This window comes from Schistocerca cancellata, chromosome 2 (genome assembly GCF_023864275.1).
Source record: "Schistocerca cancellata isolate TAMUIC-IGC-003103 chromosome 2, iqSchCanc2.1, whole genome shotgun sequence".
Lineage (NCBI taxonomy): Eukaryota > Metazoa > Arthropoda > Insecta > Orthoptera > Acrididae > Schistocerca > Schistocerca cancellata.
The window spans coordinates 177868804-177889967 of NC_064627.1; the positions used below are offsets into that span (position 1 = coordinate 177868804).

Sequence of the window (21164 nt, forward strand, 5' to 3'; positions counted from 1 at the left end):
ACACGTCTCGGTCACCTCCTGTTCGCATTGACGGCACTTTGAACAATGGACGTAACATTTCAGATGTGTTACGACCCGTGGCTCTACCCTTCATTCGATCCCTGCGAAACCCTACATTTCAGCAGGTTAATGCACGACCGCATGTTGCAGGTCCTGTACGGGCCTTTCTGGATACAGAAAATGTTCGACTGCTGCCCTGGCCAGTACATTGTCCAGATCTCCCACCAATTGAAAACGTCTGGTCAATGGCAGCCGAGCTCGTCACAATACGCCAGTCAGTACTCTTGATGAACTGTGGTATCGTGCTGAAGCTGCGTGGGCAGCTGTACCTGTACACGCCATCCACGCTCTGACTCAATGCCCAGGCGTATCAAGGCCGTTATTACGGCCAGAGGTGGCTGTTCTGGGTACTGATTTCTCAGGATCTATGCACCCAAATTGCGTGAAAATGTAATCACATGTCAGTTCTAGTATAATATATTTGTCCAATGAATTCCTGTTTATTACCTGGATTTCTTCTTGGTGTAGCAACTTTAATGGCCAGTGGTGTCATTATCTGCGGTTTGTTGAAGTCGCTTATCTCACTGCATTTACCCATTTGTAGCCCGTAACTTCGCCAGGTTGGTTCCCCATCCGTGTCTTCTCTTCTTACATACAACGCCACCTGGCGGCATCCAGCGCAGCGGTGGGCCTTGGTCATAATGTTTTGGCTGGTCAGTGTATATTACTCCGAGGATGCGATAGCCTTGTGTCCAGTATAGACAAAAGTATCTTGAAATGGTCATGTTCAATGGTTTCTCTTTACGGGATGGTAAACTGTGTGGTGAGGTACTCACGTGTGTGCTGCATGTACTGCCTCCTGGAGGACTCCTGCGGCAGCTTGACGAGCACGCGGTGCTGGTCGCTCGTGGCCTGGTGGTAGTACTGCGTTGTCGACGGCTTGTCGCGGTAGTTCTTCACCAGGAAGTACTGGTACTCCGGCGTCTGCAGGCAGGCCGTATGGTAATATCACTGCAGTGCGTTAGATTTTAAAATAACAGATGCAAACAAAGGTGGCGGTCTCTGCAACCCTCCAGAAATGACAGTTTACTCTAGTATTTTAAGTATTTTATAATATAACGCAGCACTACGGTCCGAAAGTTTTTCATAAGGACGGAAAGGAGGTCACGAAACAGTAAATTAGGAATATAAATGTTGTGCCACCGCCAGACACCACACTTGCTAGGTGGTAGCCTTTAAATCGGCCGCGGTCCGTTAGTAAATGTCGGATCCGCGTGTCGCCACTATCAGTGATTGCAGACCGAGCGCCGCCACACGGCAGGTGTAGTTTAGAGAGACTCCCTAGCACTCGCCCCAGTTGTACAGCCGACTTTGCTTGCGATGGTTCACTGCCTACATACGCTCTCATTTGCAGACATGATAGTTTAGCATAGCCTTCAGTTACGTCATTTGCTACGACCTAGCAAGGCGCCATATTCAGTAATTAGAATGAATTCTGAACAGACAATATTGTGAATCATGTACCGTCAAGAGCGACGTTCATCATTAATGGATTAAGGTGAAGTATCAAACTAATTCCGTCCGCTTTCTGAATTCTAATTCCTTGTCATGTTCCAGACCTCCCTTCAATATAGTCCTTCCCTCCTCACGCCAGCCTGCGTGAGATAAAACGCGTGCATTTCGGCCTCCACTAGTAACACGGTGTTGGCTCTTCTGCCAACACAACAATAAAATACAAGGGGTTGGGGTTGTTTGGGGAAGGAGAACAGACAGCGAGGTCATCGGTCTCAACGGATTAGGGAAGGACGGGAAAGGAAGTGGCCATGCCCTTTCAAAGGAACCATCCCGACATTTGCCTGGAGCGATTTAGGGAAATCACGGAAAACCTAAATCAGGATGGCTGGACGCGGGATTGAACCGTTGTCCTCCCGAATGCGAGTCCAATGTGTTAGCAACTGCGCCACATAAAATACAGGGACTTATTAGAACGAAATTCAAATAAAATTAATTTGATAACTCCATCTAGACTTTCGAGTTGCCTGCAACGTTTCGAAATCACTGATAATAATCTGAGACTGGACTGATCTTTAATTAACAAAATCGTAAACCTAAATCGGTTATTACAGTAATTTTCCCCAGACAATGAGTATCAATGAATGATTGCTCACATGAAGAACCATCAAACGTAGGGGGAAGAGTAATTTTCACATTTCCCATTTGGTTGATGTAGAAAATGCTCAAAATGGTGAATTTCCTGCACAGTTCCTGGCCCTTACGTTTGAATAAAAGGTGAAGTACCACGGTGGCGTAGGCATGCCAGTTTCCCTTCGTTCGGAGAATTCGCGCCCAAACAGGTGTCCCAACCAGAGAGACAAAGAGACCGAGCCGGCCTCTGGGGCGAGGCTACACCAACGATCCGTTCCCTCCTGCTGTCATGTTGGCCGCTGGGATCTGCTCGTGAACTACGGGCCCACACTTTGGTGCGGTGCCCGGATTTACAAATAGCGCCGCAAGCCACGCCTCATCCCCACTCAGTTGCTGATCTCGAACGCTTTCACTTCACGGACAGTAGTGTTGCGGGAGGCTTCGCTATTTTGTTACTGAAGTGGTGTGTCTCATTATCTTGGGGGCGGCCGTGTGTTAGCGTCACCTTCGTAGATCAGAGTGATTCGCGTTCGGAAACTTACATCCATCACGTTGATAGCTACCTAACAATTACACACCTGTACAGCGGACAGACTGAGATAAATTTTGTCGTTCATATCCTGCTTCTGTTTGTGTCATACGGATCTCATGGCTAGCATCTTATTGTTCTCATGTTTAACCATTACTTGTTCTCTAGGGACTGGAAGCGACCTCGTTCAACTTCAGTGTCTTTCGATGTATTTTCTTCTTTTAATTCTTTGTGCTACAGCAAGGTCGCTTTGAACAGAGTCACTCCTATTTTTGCGTGCATGTTATAAAACTTGTGATACGGCTGCCTCCCATTCATGGTTTTTACTGCAATACACATGGCGTCTCCCCCAACGCTGCCGCCTCAAATATCTCTGGAACAACAATAGATCTTCAAAAACGGTTTTCACCAGCATGAACGAGCATGAACGTACAGCAGAGGCTTAGGAAACCAAATACTGTGCCAAATTTTAAAACGTAAATAAATACTAATTTCAACACAAACTTGTGTATTTTTAAATGGACACCCCTATTATTTCGTATGCAATCAATAGCATGTAAAATCACAAAAATAATGGCGTTGGTTGCATCGAAATACGTCAGTTACATCCTCAGAAATTGCGAAGCGAAGCTGACTCTTGAAATAAATGAAGTGCACAGCTAGCGCATGTCCTGAGACTCAAGCGTGCACCTCACGCTGCCGGTAATCGTGAAGCGATTGACGCACTACGTGAGTGGAATGGTGTGGTATTGTATGGCAGCACATCATTGGCCCATATTTCATTGATGGCACTCCTAGAGAGTGATAGTTTAGCCCCTTCTTGAGTTGTACCTTACGTGAACCGGTCCCCCTCTTATGTGCCAAATAATGCGGTATCAGAATGATGGATGTCCTGCGCATAATTTTTATTGTTGCGAAATGACAACTAGAGGTACAATTAGTGGTAACACACTTGCTTTCACGTTTTTAAACCTCGTAAGTTCTGAAATATGGGGCTTGTAAAAGATAGCAACGGCGTCACAGTTTCTGACGTAAAGCATCGCATGTAGTACTGTGTTCAGAGCAGGGGTTGCCTGCAACGGCGCCTGTATCCTGCCGTAAACATACCAATATCACCACGGCACGCTCTACATTCAGCGTACAAGTGTCTCCTAATATGGTCTGCTGAACTGCTCTCATACTGTAACGTAATTCACATACGTTGCCACATTAAAACCTGTTTTCTTATGGCTTTTTACATTTGCCGTCATCTAGACGATATGCCGGCCTTCAGTAATGAAAAAAACAAACTAGATACTACTTTAATTTATGGCGAATGTCACAGAAATGCAACCCCAGCTGTGACACTGTATGCTGAACGCTACCCAGATCGGCTGTGTCCGTCACGTCGAACCATTGGCAACATCTGAAGAGACTCACGGGAACAGGAAGCTGGGCTCCCACAAAACGTCAACGTACAACGCCAGCGACTGGCAATGGAAACGAAATTACTGTTCTGGCTGCTGTAGCGCACAATTCTCAGGTGGGTGTGCGAGAAATTGCACGAGGTGCAGGAATAAGCCACAGTAGTGTGTGTAGAATCTTGCATCGGCATCGGTTTCATCCGTTCTATATCTCACTGCACGAAGAACTGTACGGGAATGACTTTGAATCCTGCATTGCATTCTCTCGTTTTGCACTTCAGCAATTGCAAGGTAATTCAGTATTCCTAAGCAGTACGTTGTTTACAGACGAGGCTTTATTTACAAATCACGGTTATGTGAATCTGCGGAACGTGCTCTACTGGTCCGTGCAAAATCCCCACTGGATTCGCCAAGTTGCTCATCAAAGACAGTGGAGAGTCAATGTTTGGTGCGGTATCATTGCTAACTGTATTGTAGGTCCCTATTTTTACCGTGGAACAACGAATGGACAGCGATATGCATCATTTCTTCAACACATACTAGCACTCCTCATGAAGGATCTGGGATTGGAAACTCGTCTTCAGTGTGGTTCCAACATGATGGATGTCCCGCACACAATGCAAAAATTGCCAGATACGTTCCAGATGCGACATTTCCAAACAGGTGGATGGGGCGGGCACGTACTGTGCGATGGCCAGCAGGGTCCCCCGACTTGACGCCATTAGACTTCTTTCTCTGGGGCGCAGTGAGAGACAGTGTATATCAAGAACCCCCAACGACAGTAGAGGATATTACTGGGGCGTGTGCGGAAACTCTACAATCTGTGCAACACTCTCTCGTTACCCGTCGGCAAACGTGTATTGATGCAAACGGAGGGCACTTCGAACATATGTTGACGTGACAGTTTCATTGGTCAAGATGTGGGTGTATTTTCTATGCTGGATGTAATGCACAACTCGACAGTTTCTGTGGGCTACAGGACGCTAGTCGATGTGTTTAGTAAAGTGAACTCAAGTGTGTTACCTCTAATTGTGGCTCTAGTTGTCATTTCGCTAGAATAAACATACATTTACAATTTGAATAACGTAACTTTGCGTTGGACGTGTTACTTGTTTATTTTTGTGGATTGTGCATATCTTCCCATTGTGTGAAACCCTGACACAGGCAGTGTAAGTTGCACGCTGAGTCTCAGGACGTGCGATAGTTGAGCGCTTCATTTATTTCAAGTGTCAAACTCGCTTCGCAATTTCTCGGGATGAAATTGACGTATTGCGATACAACCAACACCATTATTTTTGTGGTTTTTCGTGCTATGTACTGCATACGAAATAATAGGGGCTGTCCATTTAAAAATACGTAAGTTTGTGTTGAAAATAATTTGTTTACGTTTTAAAATTTCGCATAGTATTTGGCTTCCTAAGCCCCTGCAGTACGTACATTCTGGTGAAAACCGTTTTTGGATATCTATTGTTGTTCCAGAGATATTTGAGGTGGCTTAGTTAGGTGAGACACCTTTTAATATGCCTATTTTAATCATATTTACTGCCTATCATGTCTGTAACTTTCACGCTGTCCCTTTGTCATTAAATGGAGCTATCAATAAGGCGACAAACATATGTAGAGAGAACAAGTCCGACGGGTTTACGGTCCAGAGACCGCAGATCACCAGGTGAATGTAACGTATTGTCTGGGAGGAAAGGCGATAGGTACAAGAACACCCTACCGCATCAGCCACCCAGTTCGAACAACAGACCAGCATTTACTGACCGATACCAACTTTCCAAAAATATTTTACACTTTTGGCAGTTGCGCCATCTCTGGTTTGTGGCAGGTTCCAGATACAGTTTTTGCAGATGTTTTATAAAACGACGAAGTGAAAAGTCAGTGAGACAACTGATGCAGCTTATTTCTAATAACATTTTTAATTGAATCATGGCGGAATTATTGATGCATCGCGAGTGCTACTTAGAACTTCTTTTCAGTAAAGAAAGCTAACTATCGTAATTGAGGATAAACGCGTGTTACAAAAACATGCTGCCTTCGTACCACTACTCTTCCTAGCAACATTTTTTTGCACCAAATTAAAGTTTACAGTACTTAGTCCTACTGTTTGTATATCTCTTGATTGCTGGACTCCTTACTTCAAAAGTGGCAGAAATTGGAAGAGTTCACGCTGCAATACTTCGTGACTGACCACTGGCATTAATATTAAGTTTATTGTTGCGAAGTGCATAATGAAGCAATTTCTGGTCTATTGAGCGAACTTAGTACAAATTGGACAAGGCATATTTAAGCATTGGGATACATACGTCTCAGTTTTGCTGCCTTAGATGTATGGTACAAAGTATTTATCTAGGGATGGACTATATGCGGAAGATGTTCATCAATTCATTTGACAAACTTGAACCCGCACCACATTCTGACATGTGTTTATGCTGTTATTTCTAAAAAAATATTTAACAGTTAGTAACTTTAGTAAACAGTATTACAGTCTTACGAAACTGTGAGAATAGTAATGATCGATTAAGAATGATTTACTTTCATTACCGAACTACCGTTGCTGAAATGAAGTCAAGAAATATTATTGAAAACCAGTTATAAGTTAAAAACACTTTGAAATAGTAACTCTTGTCAACTAACACAAATTTCCATTTTCAAAACAGGGCAGAGTGTTGAGACATTAAAGAAACCCAGTTCATTTGCAAGTATTACATGTTGCATGGTGGAACACCTATCTTTTCAAGGTAAAAGATTGCCCTCGACCGAGTAAGTATATCTGAGCCATCCACAATTTTACAAACATACTTAATCTTACGCACCACAAAACTTTTTAATTGAAAACTTAACGGTATCCTCAAGACTGCTTTAACATATTACACATTACTTGAATATGTAGAACTAGTAGAATTTACCAACGTTACACGAAACATAACCTTATTTCTCACAACAACAAAAACAACAAAAAACGCTGGAAAATGTGTATGGCGGTTTCAGGAGTGCATTTCTTCATGTGATTCTAAAATCATTCACTTGACTGAAACACCGACCAGAAAACGTCATATATTCCTAGGTACACTATCCTTCAGGTACACCACCTTCTCTACCAGAAGAATAAACCAAGAAATACAACAGTCCAACTGCCTCTTGTGAGGTGCACCTAGTTCTTACCAGTCAACTGGTAGTTCATAATTTTTCTTTTGCAACCTGTTTCCTATCTTTCTGTCTACATAATCCATTGATTTCATTCTGTTCTCTACTATCTTATTATTAATCGAGAAGATTTTTAAATCTTATCTTATTGTTTCATTCCTTGTTATATCTATTCTATTACAGCCCCTTATATATGCCATGAACTTCATCTCTGCCACTTGTACACGCGATTTTTCTTTTTTTATTATTGTCCACGATTTGGAAGCACAAACCAGAATAGGTACAGCCATAATTTTATAGAATATCATCTGAGTTTTCTTTCTTATTTTTCTTCCTAATGTTCTAGCAGTTATTTTGGAAATAGCTTGAAATGTATTAACCTTCTTCTCAATGTCTTTGCCACAGTTAAAGCTAATATCACATCCTAGATAACTGAAGTAGGATACTGGTTCTAAAATTTTTTCATTTATTACTATTTTAGATTATGAAAGCCAGTTCAGATGCAGGGTGATTCTTATTAACGTCTAAAAGCCTCCGAAGTGACGTACATGACGCTGAGACAAGTGAGTTAGTATAACACACATGGGACAGCAAGCATCGGAAGTACTCAGAAGTGGATGAGAGGTGTTGAAAACATGTGACGTCACCAGATGACATAGCTCGCCACACGTGCAGCAGTTGAGGCTATCGGTCTGTCGCACCTGATTATCCCAACACAAGTCAAGTATTCACGTCGGTGTGGCTCCAGACCTACGTGCGCCACTTTAGCAGGTGGAGCTCAGGGTTCGAGTCTTGCGTCTGGCAGGCAGTACTTTTTTTAACTGTGTGAAACAATTACGTGTTTTCATTGAGGTATTGATATATTAATTTATTTATTAGTCTCGTGGTGTCCCGTTGATTTATTACAAAGTACAGCACAACCAAATGCTGTCATATTGCGTCAGAACTAAATAAGCTTCCGAACTGCATCTTTACCAGTAAAAGACGTATATTTCCTTTAGTAAATAACGTATGTAACAAAATAAAAAGGGGACAATAAGAAAGAAACAGAAAATAAGAACAGCTTTTGCTTGGTTACAGTGAGAACAATAATTCTGCACCTTCTACATTTAGAACGGATCACATTTTGAAAGGGATTCGAAATTTGCACAGTTTGTTTGAATGCAAGTACTGCCTCGCTCAATCATCCCTTCATACACGCGCTCAAAAGTACCCTCCATATTATGGATCCAACGCCGCATGTTCACAGTTTGTCTTTTTGATATATTTCCGGGCGTTTGCGGTCCCATGTCTCTTACATCAAATTACTTTTCTCAGGGTCATATACGTCGCTTCCGAGGTTTTTAAACGCTAATAAGAATCACTATGTATACTTAAATTATATATTATGATTTACATATATGATTTAGATAAGATATCTGTATGCTGTGAAAAATGGCATTTGACCCTCGATAAAGGAAAGTGTGAAGTTATTCACATGAAAACTAAAAGAAATACGTTAAATTTCGATTACGCGGTAAGTCACACAAATCTGAAGGCTGTAAATTCAACTAAATACTTAGGGATTACAATTACAAATAACGTAAATTTGAACGATCACATTGATAATGTTGTGGGTAGAACAAACCGAAGACTGCGATTCATTGGCAGAACACTTAGAAGGTGCAACAGGTCTACTAAAGAGACTGCTTACACCACGCTTGTCCACGCTTTTCTGGAGTATTGCTGTGCCGTGTGAGATTCGCATCAGGTGGGACTGATGGATGTCATCGAAAAAGTACAAAGAAGTGCAGCTCGTTTTTTATTATCGCGAAATATGGGAGATAGTGCCACAGACATGATACGTGCATTGTAGTGATAATCATTAAAACAAAGGCGTTTTTCGTTGCGACGTGATCTTCTCACGAAATTTCAATAACCAGTTTTCTCCTCCGATTGCGAAAACATTCTGTTGGTACCCATTCACATAGGAAGAAATGATCATCACGATCAAATAAGAAAAATCAGGGCTAGCACAGAAAAATTTAAGCGCTCGTTTTTCCCGCGCGCCGTTCGAGAGTGGAAAGGTAGAGAGACAACTTGAAGGTGGTTCATTGAACCCTCTGCCAGGCACTTTGATGTGCATAGTGGACTAATCATGTAGATGTAGACGTACATATTGGTTTTTGTCTGTGTAAATTAACTTCTATTTTCTGTAACATTATCTGGTCGTCAGCAACAATAGAGTACGAGGGTCACTCCAAAAGAAATGCACACTATTTTTGTAAAAATACAGTTTTCATTCTGCATGTGTGAGAGTTTTACAGTGTGTAGATACATCCTTCCCACTTGTTTTCAAACTTAGTTAAACCTGTTCCAGTGAGTGGCGCCGTCACATCATGTCTTCAAGATGGCTGCTACACTTGACATTCGTCAGAAGTAACGTGCTGTCATAGAATTCCCGTGCTGTGAAAACGAGACAGTGGGAAACATCCACAAGAGGTTGAAAAAGGTGTGTGGAGATGCTGCTGTCGATCGCGGTACAGTTAGTCGGTGGGCAAGCAGGTTACGTTATGAAACCGGGCACGGCAATATTGAGGACTGTCCTCGCAACGGCAGGCCTCGTACTGCACACACTCCAGACAATGTGCAGAGAGTTAACGAATTAGTGACTGCTGACAGACGCATGACATTGAACGAATTGTCACGCTCCGTTGGGATAGGGGAAGGAAGTGTTTGCAGAATACTGAAAGTGTTGGCGTTAAAAAAGGTTTGCCGCCAGGTGGGTTCCCAGTATGTTGACAGTGGCTCACAAAGAAAGAAGAAAAACCGTATGCAGCGAACTTTTGGAACAGTGCGAGAATGGTGGAGATGAATTTCTTGGAAGAATTATGACAGGTGATGAGACATGGTTCCCGCTGCAGTCATGGACTGTGCGGCTGGTCCCGGCGGAGGTTCGTGTCCCCCCTCGGGCATGGGTGTGTGTGTTTGTCCTTAGGATAATTTACGTTAAGTAGTGTGTAAGCATAGGGGGCTGATGACCTTAGCAGTTAAGTCCCATAAGATTTCACACATTAAAACACGGCTCCATTATATTTCACCAGAGACGAAGAGGCAATCAATGGAGTGGCATCATGCAAATTTACCCAAGAAAAAAAAATTCAAAACCACACCTTCTGCTGGAAAAGTTATGGCTACGGTGTTTTTCGATTTCGAAGGACTCTTGCTTGTGGACATCATGCCAAGTGGAACCACCACAAATTCTGATGCATATGTGACGATACTGAAGAAACTTCAAACTCGACTGAGTCGTGTTTGACCATATCGGCAAAAGCAGGATGTTTTGCTGTTGCACGACAATGCACGGCCACAAATAAATCAAAAAACAATGGAAGCGATCACAAAACTCGGATGGACAACAATGAAACACCGGCCTTGTAGTCCTGACCTGGCTCCATGTGACTATCACCTCTTTGGGAAACTGAAAGACTGTCTTCGTGGAATAAGGTTTGAAGATGATGACTCCCTTGTGCACTCTGCCAAACAATGGCTCCAACAGGTTGGCCCAGAATTTTACCGTGCGGGCATACAGGCGCTGGTTCCAAGGTGGCGTAAGGCGTAAAGTTGTTCGCAGATGATGCTGTAATTTACCGTCTAGTAAGGTCAACCGAAGACCAGTATCAGTTGCAAAGCGATTTAGAAAAGATTGCTGTATGGTGTGGCAGGTGGCAGTTGACGCTAAACAACGAAAAGTGTGAGGTGATCCACATGAGTTCCAAAAGAAATCCGTTGGAATTCGATTACTCGATAAATAGTACAATTCTCAAGGCTGTCAATTCAACTAAGTACCTGGGTGTTAAAATTACGAACAACTTCAGTTGGAAAGACCACATAGATAATATTGTGGGGAAGGCGAGCCAAAGGTTGCGTTTCATTGGCAGGACACTTAGAAGATGCAACAAGTCCTCTAAAGAGACAGTTTACACTACACTCGTTCGTCCTCTGTTAGAATATTGCTGCGCGGTGTGGGATCCTTACCAGGTGGGATTGACGGAGGACATCGAAAGGGTGCAAAAAAGGGCAGCTCGTTTTGTATTATCACGTAATAGGGGAGAGAGTGTGGCAGATACGATAAAAGAGTTGGGATGGAAGTCATTAAAGAAAAGACGTTTTTCGTCGCGGCGAGATCTATTTACGAAATTTCAGTCACCAACTTTCTCTTCCGAATGCGAAAATATTTTGTTGAGCCAAACCTACATAGGTAGGAATGATCATCAAAATAAAATAAGAGAAATCAGAGCTCGAACAGAAAGGTTTAGGTGTTCGTTTTTCCCGCGCGCTGTTCGGGAGTGGAATGGTAGAGAGATAGTATGATTGTGGTTCGATGAACCCTCTGCCAAGCATTTAAATGTAAATTGCAGAGTAGTCATGTAGATGTAGATGTAGATGAAGGTAGTTGAGAGGGATGGAAATTATGTGGAGAAATGAAAATATTGTTCCTAAAGGACGTATCTACACACTGTAAAACTTTCAAACATGTAGAATAAAAGATGGATTAAAAAAAAATAGTGCGCATTTCTTTTGGAGTGACCCTCGTATTTAACGGTATGTTATATCCTATTTAAGTCCTAAATTTATTTCACCTTTCCTCTTCTTATCTCGTCAATATATAAATCAAATAAATCTCAGTGATTTACATTTGATGATTTATTGAGGTTGGATGCCAGATGCTGTCAAAAAACATGTTTTGAAGTAGATGTTCTTTTCTGTGTGCAAATAAGCTAGGTAGTTCCAGTTCCTAATTACATATTGTCAAACAGCGTTCCAGTGCAACACACGTCGAACATTTACCTGAGAAAGTTTGCGAAACTGTCAAATAACTGAAACAAGACACAGCGAGGTGTAAAGAGTGTGACTGCTTGCGGAGCTCTAGTTGCGACAGGGGACTTACCGGGGCAGGGGGCGTGGTGTTGACGGTGCCGGGTTGAGATCCCGGCGGCGGCGGCTGCGGGCCCGCGTGCCCCGGCGACGGCGACTTGGTCTCGGGCAGCTGGAGGGACCGGGAACGGCGTACGCGGTTGCGGCCGTCCCACGTGTGGTACACGTGCGCCGACACCGTGCCCGGCTTGGGCGCGCCGCCGCCGCCCCCGCCCTGGCGCCGGTACCGCCCTCCTCCGCCGCCGCCCCCGCCGCCTCCGCAGCTGCTGCTGCTGCTGCTGCTGCTCGACGAGGAGGACGACGAGGAGTCGTTGGACGCCAGCTGCTTCTTGCTGCCGTCCGAACCGGGGGACCTGCCGACACACGCTGCGTCTGAACCTGCCGCGGCTGGACAAGACACTGTGCGCACCACCCAGTGTAATAACTACAGGCGTGGCTACATAAAGTGAACCAACACTGGCGATCGACACGTTGCAGTTGCACGCGTAGTAAGATTTAGGGATGGCGGTTATTGTGAAACAATCGCTTTTTGTTTATATCGTTTTCCTCCACGCCAGTTTAACGTGACTGTTTAAAACCGCTCAAAATAACCTTTTTCTGAAATAACTGGCTTTCGATTTTTTCCTGTTATTTCCTGTAATAAAAAAAAATTGAAAAAAATTGTCTCAGTTTCAAGATACACAGAATTCAAATATTAAATTAAATAGGGAAATAAAAGGAATATTAGTATTAGTTGAAAACAATCTTGGTTGCAGTTTTAGTTTTTTATTTATCAACTACGGATTTCTCCTTATTCAGGCATCTCCAGGATGATCTTAATTTGGATACTCTTGGACGATCCTTTAGACAGTGTAGCTAAGGGGCATCGTCGAGTACGTCAGTGGTGAATGCGTTATGCAGGTCTTGGAGTCACTTACGTCAATCTAGAAAGTATTTACTGACGTTAACGAAGGCGATGTTGGCCTGTCGTTCAAATGGTTCAAATGGCTGTGAGCACTATGGGACTTAACATCTGAGGGCAGCAGTCCCCTAGAACTTAGAACTACTTAAACCTAACTAACCTAAGGTCATCTATGCGCGAGGCAGGATTCGAACCTGCGACCGTAGAGGTCGGGCGGTCCCAGACTGTAGCGCCTGGAGCCGCTCGGCCACCAGTGGCCTGTTGTATTCGACGATGCCCCTTAGCTACACTGTCTAAAGGATCGTCCTAAGAAATACCAAATTAAGATTAGCCTGAAGATGCCTAAATAATGTAAAACATGTAGTTGATAAATAAAAAACTAAAACTGCAACCACTGTTTTCAACTAATACTACTAAACACTGGTTGCTGGTTCATGCCAATGATGGAGTGGGAGAATTTTTAAATAAAAGCAAGTCCATTCCCCTTCGCTGATTTTCTCGAAATACTAAAAATTCTCTTACTGATTCGAATTTTTTGTAACTCTGCTCAAAAATCATGTTGTAATAGCGGATCATAGCACTATTTGGGCATTACCAATAGTCAGGTCTAATGAATGAAAGCTGAGGTTCAAGAACTCTGGTTTTCACTTTAATTTTCGTGTTTTCAAGGGTTACAAGGAGATGAAGGTATATTATGTAAACAAAGGCAGCAGATCAGATATTTTGTCTTCTTATTCTACACTATAAAGTCACTGTTGTCAAGTTTTTAAGTTACACTACTGGCCAATAAAATTGCTACACCCAGAAGAAATGCAGATGATAAACGGGTATTCATTGGACAAATATATTAGTCTAGAACTGACATGTGATTACATTTTCACGCAATTTGGGTGCATAGATCCTGAGAAATCAGTACCCAGAACAACCACCTCTGGCCGTAATAACGGCCTTGATACGCCTGGGCATTGAGTCAAACAGAGCTTGGATGGCGTGTACATGTACAGCTGCCAATGCAGCTTCAACACGGTACCACAGTTCATCAAGAGTAGTGACTGGCTTATTGTGACCAAACAGTTGCTCGGCCACCATTGACCAGACGTTTTCAATTGGTGAGAGATCTGGAGAATGTGCTGGCCAGGGCAGCAGTAGAACATTTTCTGTATCAAGAAAGGCCCGTACAGGACATGCAACATGCGGTCGTGCATTATCCTGCTGAAATGTAGGGTTTCTCAGGGATCGAATGAAGGGTAGAGCCACAGCTCGTAACACATCTGAAATGTAACGTCCACTGTTCAAAGTGCCGTCAATGCGAACAGGAGGTGACCGAGACTTGTAACCAATGGCACCCCATACCATCACGCCGGGTGATACGCCAGTATGGCGATGATGAATACACGCTTCCAATGTGCGTTCACCGCGATCTCGACAAAAAAGGGATGCGACCATCATGATGCTGTAAACAGAACCTGGATTCACCCGAAAAAAGGACGTTTTGCCGTTTTTGCACCCAGGTTCGTCGTTGAGTACGCCATCGCAGGCACTCCTGTCTGTGACGCAGCGTCAAGGGCAACCGCAGCCATGGTCTCGTAACTGATAGTCCGTGCTGCTGCAAACGTCGTCGAACTGTTCGTGCAGATGGTTGTTGTCTTGCAAACGTCCCCATCTATTGACTCAGGGATCGAGGCGTGACTGCACGATCTGTTACAGCCATGCGGATAAGATGCCTGTCATCTCGACTGCTAGTGATACGAGGCCGTTGTGATCCAGCACGGCGTTCCGTATTACCCTTCTGAACCCACCGATTCCATATTCTGCTAACAGTCATTGGATCTGGACCAACGCGAGCAGTAATGTTGCGATACGATAAACCGCAATCGCGATAGGCTATAATCCGACCTTTAGCAAAGTCGGAAACGTGATGGTACGCATTTCTCCTCCTTACAAGAGGCATGACAACAACGTTTCACAGGGCAACGCCGGTCAGCTGCTGTTTGTGTATGAGAAATCTGTTGGAAACTGTCCTCATGTCAGCGCGTTGTAGGTGTCGCCACCGGCACCAACCTTGTGTGAATGCTCTGTAAAGCTATCATTTGCATATCACAGCGTCTTCTTCCTGTCGGTTAAATTTCGCGTCTGTAGTACGTCATCTTCGTGGTGTAGGAATTTTAATGGCCAGTACTGTATGAAGTAACTGTTGTCAAGTTTTTAATTTATTACTGTAACCACAATTTCCTTCATTATTTACTATTTCAGAGAAATGGCAGACAAATCTTAAAAATTTTAAAGCATATGAAACATTGTACTTCATTGCTATGTTGCTCCGTGAAAACATTTGCTTTTTTTGGTTGATGGCATTCTGCAGTATAACGGATGTCCGACGTCGAACCTACGACCATATGATCCAGGTGGGTGCATGTCTTGTACACTGCACGTACATGCGTATCTTCAGTCACGACACACGGCAACAGGGACATTATTTTGTATTCTTGAGGGCCCACAACACGATAATGACTTGCAGAGACACTGTCAGTAGAGGAATCCAAATCGCTGCAATTTTTTAATATTATTCAGTGCTTTATGTGTTTTCGATAGGCCTATTTCAGCTACACTGACATTTTCTAGCTGTCTGCGAACAATACACGATTTCTTTAACCTTTGTTTCTATTCTTATGCATAATTCTTGGCAAGACTGGCTGACTACACAATAGTGCTCTTTTTGGTCTCCATAAAACTTCGATTGGAGCTGTCATTGTCTAACGATTCGGATGCATAGAACATCGATTGGTACTATCACGGTCTAACGATTTGGTTGTTACATCTTTTAGGTGGCGTGATTATATGACTTAGCAATGCTGTACAACTTTTTAAGCCACGTGTCTGTTGCTTGTTTCTGTCGGCATTGTTATTAAAATAGCGCTGATCGCTTTTCTCATTTTCTATAACAGTACAATATTTCAAACCAATGCAAATTATACGAATAAGAATTACTCATTTTTTTTAAAAAAGTTTATTTAAAAACGAAAAATCTTAGCACTGCTGCTATGGCTAATTAATCTTTCGGTTTTTTCACTCGGTTATTACTAAACAATAAAACACACCTGTTATAACGGAGACCAAACAAATACGAAAAAACCGGTTATTCAGAACTAATAACAATGCAGAAATGTTTTTGGGAAAATTTCGTTCCGTGTATATTTTCGGTAAAAAATAAACGTCTAATGAAAGGCAGTTTGTCTGTACTGTAACCACATGTACGATAATTAGCTAGTTAGTTAGTCAGTTTAACGGTGCGTGGGTTATTTGTAGGATTAACCGTAATGATGTAAGACAGATCATTTTACTTTCACATTACACATTGACAAGTAATATGGCTACATGCAGATAATCTACTTTCTTTAGTACTTTAACTTTAAAAGCACTAAATAACAAAATAGCAACATTAGAATTTTCTGTGACCTATCTAAGGCATTTGATTATGTGAATCATGATCTTCTGTTGGATAAACTGAGGTCTATGGAACTGGTGGTATAGAAAACCAATGGATAATGTCATCTAACTGAAACATCATTTAACCAAAAGACTGCAAAAAGTTATACGAGTAACCAAGGGAGATTCTTCTGACAGGAGAGAAATCACGTATGGAGTTCCATAAGGGTCAATCCTACATCCGCTGTTGTTACTCAGCTATGTAAACGACCTTCCGCCTAACATAAAACAAACAGAACTAGTTATTTTTCCAGACGACAGTAGTACTGTATTCAATAGAAACAATCATACTACAGTGGAAGTACAAAAGTTAAACTTGCTAATAATTATTGCATTTACTAGTGAAATACGCACCATTTTCAGGTTACACAAGTAAAAGCTTCTCTTCAAACCGCGGACAGTTTCTAATAAAAGATTTCCAAGTAACATAGTTCACTCAGAGTTGACCGCATGTTTAAAAAACACAAAAAATGCTCCTAATGACGAAATATCGAGGCCGGTACTGGAAACACGTACTGTAGAACATAGTATGACCAGAGTTCGTGTGTCGACGAATATAGCCTGGAAGGAACTAAACATTCCTTGAAAGAAATAGGACTGACAGAAACATCCCTAGAGTGTTAATATTAAGAAAGAACCACCTTCCTGCAGTTTACTCCGAAGGGAGTGCAAAAATGCAACAAAAATATTTGCAGTATGTACTGAATACGTATTTCAGAAAAAAAGAAATTGTTAACTGAATTCTACGTTCGGCTGTCCGTCAGTATTTTCTCATTTAAAGTATCCAAAGCACCAAGAACTACATTGGCGACGCTAATATTTACCTTTCTATAGACGAGATCTTCGACGTAAGGTACATTCACAACGCTGTTGTTGGAAAGCTGAGTAACAGTGAATGTGATATGTCCCATGGTTTTTTTTATTGCACTGAACAGACAAAACACGCCGCTTTTTCCATAACTATCCGTGACACACGTAAACTATAAGGTACACCCAGCAGAAAAGGAGACTTTCACTGCAGCGGTGTTGTATGTAGTTCCCGTGAGCGGATGTGTATGTCGAAAAATGGTGTGGTGCTCCAAAAAACGGCCATTTGCCACAGAGGCAGGAAAAGTGATGCCCGGTTACTTTTTCTACGAAGAAGAACCTGTGCTCATGGACTTGTTACCATGGGGTGCAAAAGTTATCGTTGAACACTACTGCAGCACGTTGCTGAAGCTCAAACAGGCCATCGAGAATAAACGGCGGGGCAGGTTCTCGTGTGGGGTAGGGCTTCTTCAGGACAAAGCTAGGCCACATATGTCCAAGAAGAGCCCCCTGTTTGTTTCTTGTTTTGTTTTTGTCTGCTTAAACTTTTACTGTCAATAGGCTGAAGACCGGGTTGCATGTACCGTCGACATGAAATAACAATGTGAAAAAAAACAAGAAGTCACTCGAGCTTCTCCAAGAGAATTGATGGGAGGTTTTGGAAAAACCTTCTTAAATCTCCTATATCTTTCCTTGTGACTCGCGTGACCTCGGCCGCTTCAAACACTCTCTGAAATGACAAACTACCTGTTGACTTCCGTCTCGGGTTCTTCGGCCGACGTTTGTTTCATGGTTTTTCTGACGTTACTCGTGTTCTCCGGTCAAAGCTTCACTGTCGATTACTGATGGAATCGAGCTCGCGGCTGAGGACTATATGCACCTGGCGCGCCAACGTCCAAGTGCTTTTCCGAGGTCATTACTGGTGCGGTTCTCCCCTTGCTACGTGCAACGGTCGTTCGGTGCAGCATGAGAAGCCAAGATCTGTTTACCATGATACTTCCTTCTTTCCTGTTGAAGCTATTCTCATTTGTGTGTATTCCTACAGCTTCTCTGAACAAGCGGGCGTGATAGCTCTTCTCTACAGCAAGAATTTTACTGCGTGGTCGGCCTTACACAGCGCTTGCTCTGCTACAGCCGGTTTCTCCACTTGCCCCACCTTGCAATGTCGCTTATTTCCGGTGATTCTGTTGTTGAGTTATCGCCCAGACATTCCGACATGTTTTCCGCATGCGCATGGTATTCAGTATATTCCCGACACTGTAAGTGCGTCCCTTTGCTCCTTTGCCTATCTGAGCCATTCTTTGATCTTCTTTGTCGGGTTATAAGAGGTCTGTACTCCGTGTTTGCGCAGTATACGGTCGATTATGTCCGTCACTGGGAGTGTATGGCAGAAGGGCCATACCCAACATTTCTTTTTTCGATGTAATACTTCACCGAGTGTTTGACTCTGGGACACTTTTTATGTAACTGGTGGAATACAAATTTTTCCTCAGAGCGCTTTTCAGATGTTGCATTTCGCGTCTGAGGTGCTGCAGCTCACATACCCTACTGGCCATTAAAATTGCTACACCAAGAAGAAATGCAGATGATAAATGGGTATTCATTGGACAAATATATTATACTAAAACTGACATGTGATTACATTTGCAACGCAATTTGGGCGCATAGATCTTGAGAAATCAGTACCCAGAACAACCACCTCTGGCCGTAATAACGGCCTTTATACGCCTGGGCATTGAGTCAAAACAGAGCTTGGATGGCGTGTACATGTACAGCTGCCAATGCAGCTTCATCACGATACCACAGTTCATCAAGAGTAGTGACTGGTGTATTGTGACGAGCCAGTTGCTCGGCCACCATTGACCAGACGTTTTCAATTGGTGAGAGATCTGGAGAATGTGCTGGCCATGGCAGCAGTCGAACATTTTCTGTATTCAGAAAGGCCCGTGCAGGACATGCAACATGCGGTCGGGCATTATCCTGCTGAAACGTAGGGTTTCTCAGGGAACGAATGAAGGGTAGAGACACGGGTCGTGACACATCTGAAATGTAACATCCACTGATCAAAGTGCCGTCAATGCGCACAAGAGGTGACCGAGACGTGTAACCAATGGCACCCAATACCATCACGTTGCGTGGTACGCCAGTATGGCGATGACGAATACACGCTTCCAATGTGCATTCACCGCGATGTCGCCAAACACGGATGCGACCATCATGATGCTGTAAACAGAACCTGGATTCATCCGAAAAAATGACGTTTTGCCATTCGTGCACCCAGGTTCGTCGTTGAGTGCACCATCGCAGGCGCTCCTGTCTATGATGCAGTGTCAAGGGTAAACGCAGCCATGGTCTCCGAGCTGATAGTCCATGCTGCTGCAAACGTCGTCGAACTGTTCGTGCAGATGGTTGTTGTCTTGCAGACGTCCCCATCTGTTGACTCAGGGATCGAGACGTGTCTGCACGATCCGTTACAGTCATGCGGATAAGATGCCTGTCATCTCTATTGCTAGTGATACGAGGCCGATGGGATCCAGCACGGCGTTCCGTAATACCCTCCTGAATCCACCAATTCCATATTCTGCTAACAGTCATTGGATCTCGAGCAACGCGAGCAGCAATGTCGCGATACGATAAACCGCAATCGCGATAGGCTAGAATCCGACCTTTATCAAAGTCGGAAACGTGATGGTACGCATTTCTCCTCCTTACACGAGGCATTACAACAACGTTTCACCAGGCAACGCCGGTCAACTGCTGTTTGTGTATGAGTAATCGATTGGATACTTTCCTCATGTCAGCACGTTGTAGATGTCGCCGCCGGCGCCAACCTTCTCTGAAATGCTAATCATTTGCACATCACAGAATCTTCTTCCTGTCGGTTAAATTTCGCGTCTGTAGCACGACATCTTTGTGGTGTAGCAATTTTAATGGCGAGTAGTGTATTTGTCTAGCTCGCGTTACTGGCGTGTTAATCATGCCCTCTTTTCCGTCTCGGATGGTGACTTCACAGCTTGCGCAGGTATCAGTCCGTGTGTGTCGGTTACCAATACATACTGTGTCTTAGGTTTTGACCATCCCTCGTGACCAGCACACCTAGAAAGGATAGCCGTTTGTCCTTTTCTACCTTCATGGTAAATTTTATGTTGACATTCGGGGCTGTTCCCCACCATAATTTGACAAAACGAAGGTATCATCGACGTATCTGTACCAGAGCTTAGGTTTACAAGGTGACAAGACCAGTACCTTTGCTTCAAAATGTTCCATGAAGAAATTTGCCAGTACTGGTCTAAGATGACTGCCATGGCGACACCTTTCAGCTGTTCGTCGAAGTTGCCATTTCACATGAAATAGATCGTTGAGTGGAAAATTGTAAAAAGATGTGATAAGTGGAAATCATGTACGCAAGTTCTATAATATTTTTCAGCACACCTCGCTTAGCTACTTGCAGTTGTTTCAGCTGTGTCGGTTTAGTCGTCATCACATTTTTTTTTATTTAATCAGTTATCTCCATCACTGAGTATGTAAACGCGTAAAGAAATGTAAACCATCAGAAGATGGACAAAAGACCGAAACGGGTGGTATGTTAAATAAAATCACCATGTATTGTGACTGGCAGCGGTTATTATTGTACAACAATATTAAAATTTTAATCCTGAATGCTTTAGAATGGCTCTTTTACTCACTCTGTTACATGTCCTCAGTATCCCTCGAACAACTACGTGGATGCTACTTGTCATATCATCAATGATTTACTTACCTTATTAATTATCCTGTTCCTACCAATTTCGGTACGGAAAACATACAAATAAAAATACTGCGGAAT

The 21164-nt window shown here is 43.2% G+C and overlaps 1 protein-coding gene across 1 annotated transcript in view; it reads right to left on the minus strand.

Annotated features, from left to right (window-relative positions):
• The window catches only part of LOC126152249 (uncharacterized), a 555653-nt gene that overhangs the window by 17664 nt on the left and 516825 nt on the right, over positions 1–21164 (minus strand). Inside the window, 3 exon segments of the mRNA XM_049915995.1 lie at positions 837–984; positions 12158–12331; positions 12372–12497. Of these exon segments, the coding sequence (XP_049771952.1) occupies positions 837–984; positions 12158–12331; positions 12372–12497 (448 nt within the window).